Genomic DNA, 7242 nt, shown 5'->3' on the forward strand with positions numbered 1-7242 from the left:
AGCTCATTTGAAAGGTTCAGATTAAGTAGAGTGGTGAATATAACACTGTGTACGTGAGCATACCACCTCCCAGGCACGTGAAGTCTGTGACCCTCTTTATATTTCAATATTAAGACTGACTCTGACACCCTAACATGAGCTGGAAGATGGTTCCAGAGATATAAAGTATGATAAGTATGAAAGCAGATAAGCTAAACGAGATGTGGAAATGCATCACAGGAAACTGAAGAGACATAACTGATAGCAGTGAAGCAGCAGTTTGTGTCCTCGGCCCTCAGTCCACTCCCCAGTCAGAAGTCTTCTACAGCCCAGTGGAGACCCAGTCTGAGAGAGAGATGCTCCCTGTCCTGTTGCTGGTGGTCATGTTCTGGAGCACAGGTAGGGCTCTGTTGTATCTGTACAGTGTAGGATACAGTACACACATGTAATACTGTGTAAATGACTGCCCTATACTTGTTTAGACCTGTCTTCTATAACTGATCTATGACCTCGTTAGTGTAAATATTACTGTCCTATATTGGTACATATTTGTATTAGCTAAAAACTGCCCTATACTGGTAAATGATTAGTCAAGTGTTACTGCTTTATACTGTGTTATGTAGCGTATAGTTGTTTGTTATACAGATAAGATACCTGTGTTGGTAAGACAGAAAGGGGTGAGAGAGGGAGGGAGGAGAGAGAGGGGTGAGACAGGAAGGCGTGAGAGAGGGAGGAGAGGGAGGGGTGAGAGAGGGGTGGGTGAGACAGGTGGTAGGGGTGAGAGAGGGAGGGGTGAGAGAGGGAGGGGTAGAGAGGGAGGGGTGAGAGAAAGAGGGGTGAGAGGGAGGGATGAGAGAGGGAGGGGTGAGAGAGGGAGGGGTGAGACAGGGATGGGTGAGACAAGAAGGGGTGAGAGAGGAAGGGGTGAGATAATAAGGGGTGAGACAGGAAGGGTGAAAAAGGGAGGGGTGAGTGAGGGAGGGGGAGAGAGGGAGGCGTGAGAGAAGGAGGCGTGAGAGAGGGAGGGGAAGAGGCATAATGAATTACAGATGAGTGGATGAATGAATATAAAGGTAGATAATAAGGGGTGAGACAGGAAGGGTGATACAGGAAGGGTGAGAGAGGGATGGGTGAAAGAGGGAGGGGTGAGAGATGGAGGGGTGAGAGAGGGAGGGGGAGAGAGGGAGGAGAAGAGAGGGAGGGTGAGAGAGGGAGGGTGAGAGAGGAAGGGGTGAGACAAGAAGGGGTGATAGAGGGAGTGGTGAGACAGGAAGGGTGAGAGAGAAGGGGTGAGACAAGAAGGGGTGAGAGGGAGGGGGGAGAGAGGGAGGGGTGAGAGGGGGAGGGGTGACAGAGGGAGGGGTGAGAGGGGGAGGGGTGAGAGAGGAAGGGTGAAAAAGGGAGGGGTGAGTGAGGGAGGGGTGAGAGAGGGAGGCGTGAGAGAGGGAGGAGTGAGAGAGGGAGGGGAAGAGGCATAATGAATTACAGATGAGTGGATGAATGAATATAAAGTCATGTTAAAGTTATTTTCTCTCCTCAGGTCTCCAGGCTCCAGTCACTGATGAACCTCCAGGTTGGTAGAACATGAGCCTTCTACCATCACAACTAACTAGGCACTACTGGTTGTTGAGTTATAAAAGTACATAAAGTTGTGTTTGTTGTGTCAGTCTAGTGCAGTGGTCCCCAAACCTTTTTCTGCGAGGGCCAGATAATTTTTTCTTTCTTTAATGTGGGGTCGGGTCGGTCTGTAACAGAAAATGTCATGGGCTGGAGTGACTACCAATTTTATTGTGGAGATGTTATTATGATTTTAAATATATTTATTATGCTAGATTAGTTTATTATTTAGTTATGCACCGTACATCCATACATATCAAGGGATATATAGCCTATTAAAAGAGCATTAATAATATCGTAATTAACTTTTTTCATATTCATTGCTACTGAAATCAAATCTATTAATTACTTATGCCTATTAATCAATGTAAAGTTATTTTGTTTGTTCTTTATAAAAATAAAACTCTCTGGCATTGTTCAGAGGGCCGTAGTTTGGGGACCCCTGGTCTAGGGAAACACAACTGTGTTACTGGTGTGAAAAGGTTAGAGGTTGTTTCTGGACAGGACTGTACAGAGAGTCATCTGGACCGGACTGTCTCCTGTGTCTCCAGGTTCTGATGTGAGGTTGGTGGATGGAGGTAGTCGCTGTGCTGGTAGAGTGGAGATGAAACACCAGGAAGAGTGGAGACAACTGGACAGTGTGTTTACCTGGAGCATGAAGACTGCAGCTGTAGTGTGCAGACAGCTGGACTGTGGATCTGCTGTTTCAACAAGAGGTTATGATGGTGATGAAGATCGTCCTGCATGGGTGTTTGGATCTTCCTGTTATGGGACTGAGTCTGCTCTGAGGGAGTGTGGAGAGAGTGTGTGGAGAGGGTCGCAGACTTCACATGTCTGGGAGGTGGTGTGCTCAGGTAATACACACATCATGTTATGTTCACTTGGTAGTCACACATGACTTATTCTGAACCTTTCAACTGAGCTGTCAGTAGCCTACATAACCATCGACTACTTATATAAATGATCAATATCTGTATGAGGGGCTTCTTGGCTTGATACGTTTAAGGAACAGTCATCTGTTAGAAGATTTACCTCTTGTTAAAGAGTATCAAGCTGGATAAATGTACCAATCATGGTTCTTTATGCGCATACATGTTTATTGGTGCTTTATTATATTCATGTCCATACTGACCTTCTCTCTTCCTCCAGAGTCTGTGAGGCTTGTGGAGGGAGCTGGTTGGTGCTCTGGCAGAGTGGAGGTGAGGTCTGATGAGTCGTGGGTCTCAGTGTGTGAAGCTGACTTTGACAGGCTGGATGCAGAGGTGGTCTGTCGGCAGCTTGGCTGTGGGGCTCCTTCAGCCCTCCAGGGGGCGCTCTATGGAGAAGGGAAAGGTCCACTCTGGGATAAAGAGTTCCAGTGTGGAGGCAAGGAGTCCCGTCTCCTGGCCTGTGACACCTCAGAGTCAGCTAGAAACACCTGCTCACCTGGCAGTGCTGTTGGACTCACCTGCTCAGGTACTGTAAGAACAAGTTTGTCTCTCAACATCAGTTTTTCACTCACAGAAAGATTATGGGAAAGATGAGAGCAGTGTTTTGTTAGGATGCAGAGAGTCAGAGGACCTGACTGTCTCCTGTCTCTCCAGGTTCTGATGTGAGGTTGGTGGATGGAGGTAGTCGCTGTGCTGGTAGAGTGGAGATCAAACACCAGGAAGAGTGGAGACAACTGTACAGTATGTCTATCTGGAGCATTAATCATGCAGCTGTAGTGTGCAGACAGCTGGACTGTGGATCTACTGTTTCAACAAGAAAATATGGTGGTGATGAACATCGTCCTGCATGGTTGTTTGTCCATGACTGTGCTGGGACTGAGTCTGCTCTGGGGGAGTGTGGACGCGTCGTGAGCTCAGAAGTCCGCGCTTCCCGTATTGTAGAAGTGATCTGCTCAGGTAATACACACAATGTTGTCACATTCACCTGGGGATCTTGGTAGTCAAACCAAGTCACTATTTCTGTCAGTACATTCCAAGAAACTAGACCTTTATATAATGTTTCAAAGGTTTTCAACAGACTACTGCCCCCTATATGTGTATTCAGGAACAAACAATAATCCATTCAATAGCTGTCAGAACATTACCATAGATTACAGTCTATAACTATTATTGCTATGTTGGGTTTTCTTGTTTTAATAAATTCAAGGATGTTTTGTCAAGAGATAAATCTTGCATAAAAAGAAAATGAATGGAACAAGTACTGTTTATTAAGAACATACCTTTATTGGCGGTGTTCTGTCTCCATGTCCTTACTGACCTTCTCTCTTCCTCCAGAGTCTGTGAGGCTTGTGGAGGGAGCTGGTTGGTGCTCTGGCAGAGTGGAGGTGAGGTCTGATGAGTCGTGGGTCTCAGTGTGTGAAGCTGACTTTGACAGGCTGGATGCAGAGGTGGTCTGTCGGGAGTTTAGCTGTGGGGCTCCTTCAGTCCTCCAGGGGGCGCTCTATGGAGAAGGGAAAGGTCCACTCTGGGATAAAGAGTTCCAGTGTGGAGGCAAGGAGTCCCGTCTCCTGGACTGTGACACCTCAGACTCAGCTAGAAACACCTGCTCACCTGGCAGTGCTGTTGGACTCACCTGCTCAGGTACTGTAAGAACAAGTCTGTCTCTCAACATCAGTTTCTCACTCACAGAGAGATTATGGGAAAGATGAGAGCAGTGTTTTGTTAGGATGCAGAGAGTCAGAGGACCTGACTGTCTCCTGTGTCTCCAGGTTCTGATGTGAGGTTGCTGGATGGAGGTAGTCGCTGTGCTGGTAGAGTGGAGATGAAACACCAGGAAGAGTGGAGACAACTGTACAGTTTGTCTACCTGGAGCATGAAGACTGCAGCTGTAGTGTGCAGAGAGATGGAATGTATATCTACCTGGAGCATGGAGCATGCAGCTGTAGTGTGCAGACAGCTGGACTGTGGATCTGCTGTTTCAACAAGAGAATATGGTGGTGATAAACATCGTCTTGCATGGTTGTTTGTCCATGACTGTGCTGGGACTGAGTCTGCTCTGGGGGAGTGTGGACACGTCAGCGCAGCATTCAACACTTCCGTTATTGTAGAAGTGATCTGCTCAGGTAATACACACAATGTTGTCATATTCACCTGGGGATCTTGGTAGTCAAACCAAGTCTCTATTTCTGTCAATACATTCCAAGAAACTATGCCGGGAATCTAACTGGCAACCTTCAGATTACTAGCCCGAATCCCTAACCGCTCAGCCACCTGACTGTTATGTGACGCTGTTGTACATCGTTGCCATGCCGATGTTATCATTGCAGCTAAATAAGAAAAGTACTTCACCTGCTTTTCTGTTTTCCCCTTCCACGTTCCCTTTGTTTACAGATCTCCTGTTCCAGCCTGGTATCTCCCTGTCTTCCTCCATGCTAGGGGTCTCCCAGGACCAGCAGCAGGGGCTGCAGGTGTTCAGGGACCACAGCTTCACCATCACCTGCTCCATCCAGCCACAGTACCCAGGAGGCTCCTTCCACCTCACCTTCACTGGCTCCAACACAACCCTGACACACACCCTCACAGCTGTCAATCACTCTGCCAACTTCCTGTTTCCTGCTGCAGACCACGCCCACCAAGGAAACTACAGCTGTGTTTATGAAGTCTACGTTTTCTCTCATAACTTCACCTCTGAGAGTGAGCTCCTCTCTCTCACTGTTGCAGGTAAGTGAGAATTGATTTTCAGAACCACAACCTGCAACGTTTTAGTCTGTCGTAAAGGTTGCTCACACTTTTTGGGATGATAGTTGTGGTTGGTCTTGAGTGAATCTAACTGTCAGTCATGTGAGTCCTGTAGTGATCTGGGGGTAACCCCAGGATGTGTCAGTCACCTATAGGACCTAGGTGACGACCTAGGTTACAGACTTGTTCCCAACCTTTTTTGGACTACGGACAGGTATTCATAGACTTAGATTTTGGCGACCTGATAGCATGTCCATTCAGCCAACTCACTCAGGTAAGCTTCCATTTGGGTATCGTTGCAAATAGCTTTTCTTTTTCTAGTCAGCTCTAAAAAAAATATGATTGTGATGACTACAACAAAGCTTCCAACTAAGTCAAACCTTTCCAATGACTGTAGTCTTTGCCAATGAAATCACGTTTTAGCTGCGCAATTGGCAAACGCATCGTTTTCAGCACCGATGAAAGCACATTAGGGGAGTTGTTTGATTCAAAGCCAGGGTATGGCAAAGTGACATGACCTCACCTACAGGGCTAGGACTAGGACTAGGGCTAGGACTAGGACTAGGGCTAGGACTAGGGCTAGGGCTAGGGCTAGGACTAGGGCTAGGGCTAGGGCTAGGGCTAGGGCTAGGGCTAGGGCTAGGACTAGGACTAGGACTAGGACTAGGACTAGGACTAGGACTAGGACTAGGGCTAGGGCTAGGGCTAGTGCTAGGGTTACTGCTATCGAAAACTGTTTTAACAGACATATAGCTCTATGTCACATATACAATCCCTAATGTTTGCATGCAATGCACGACTTTGAGAGAGCAGTGAAAACGCCTTTCATTGTAATCGCACAGATTGCAGAACCCTGGACAAAGAGCGGAGGTCTTGTCATTGGTTCAAACTTCACAGAAACAAAAGGAATGCATTGAATTATAACTTGCTGATTTCTAGAAGGTAACCAAGGGGTGTTCAAAACATATCCAACCAAATGGCAGATTTTGCACAAAATACGCATATTTATTGTACTTATTTATAGCACTGTCTTATGCATGTTTGTCATTTGTTACCGAAAAAACTCCTACAACGTTGTACATAATTATGACACATATGTTAAGTAGCTGGGCAAAATGCTTCCATGAAACACTTTCGGAAATCATGCGACAGCCAACTCTGGAAGCTAAAAGTTTTATGGTCAGCTACCCACGGCCCGGTGGGCAGTGATCTGAGGCCCGGTGGGCAGTGATCTGAGGCCCGGTGAGCAGTGATCTGAGGCCCGGTCGTTGGGAACCCCTGACCTAGGTTACAGCTCATCTCCACACTTTAAAAACAAGTAGCTGCACTTTAGACTGGAGATGGAAGGTACAGGATGTGTCTTTACCTTGGTAGGTGATCTGATGATTATCTATTTCCTGATTTTCCTTGTTTCTGTTCCAGCCAATCCTCTGCCAGGTTTCATCATCAGAGTGGTGGTGGTGTTGCTGATTCTGCTAACGCCCAGCACTGCCCTCTATCTGTGCTTTAAGGTACTGTAGTTTGTTCACAAGGGACATTTGTCCTTCCTCCCCCTTTTCCTGACTGTTGTGTCTCTCCAGACCACCAGGAAGCCTGCAGAGAGGGAGAGCATGGAGCTGGTCTCTCTGCATTCCAGTGCTGAAGCTGGGCCAGGAGAGGAGAGAGCAGCCCAGAGGATGGAGCAGGAGGAGAGTGCTGTCTAGACGCTGATCTGAGGTCAGTCATGGAGTCCCTGCCAATGGTGACTGACAGCACTGAGGGAAGCTAGTCTGATCCTGGATCTAGTCTGATCCTGGATCTACACCATTTAAAAACAAGATTCAAATTCCTTTGATTTCACAATTATTTTTTGAATAATGCTTTTATTACAACTTTTGCTTTACTTATCAACACATTTTAATGTGATAAGTTAATTTTGCTATGATTGTTTTAATTGTAAAAGTGTAAAAAAAAGGGTTATTTTTTCCCCCGCTGCTTT

General features: G+C 46.7%; 1 protein-coding gene across 1 annotated transcript; it reads left to right on the plus strand.

Annotated features, from left to right (window-relative positions):
* The first annotated feature begins 362 nt into the window (after nt 1-362).
* LOC136967985 (scavenger receptor cysteine-rich type 1 protein M130-like) lies at nt 363-6967 on the plus strand. The gene is made up of 10 exons (XM_067261987.1): nt 363-378; nt 2148-2450; nt 2746-3051; nt 3180-3482; nt 3861-4166; nt 4295-4381; nt 4427-4648; nt 4917-5246; nt 6687-6775; nt 6845-6967. The coding sequence occupies exons 1-10, from the start codon at nt 363-365 to the stop codon at nt 6965-6967; spliced, it is 2085 nt and encodes a 694-aa protein (XP_067118088.1).
* Nucleotides 6968-7242: the final 275 nt, after the last annotated feature.

Source organism: Osmerus mordax, chromosome 23, assembly GCF_038355195.1.
Source record: "Osmerus mordax isolate fOsmMor3 chromosome 23, fOsmMor3.pri, whole genome shotgun sequence".
NCBI lineage: Eukaryota > Metazoa > Chordata > Actinopteri > Osmeriformes > Osmeridae > Osmerus > Osmerus mordax.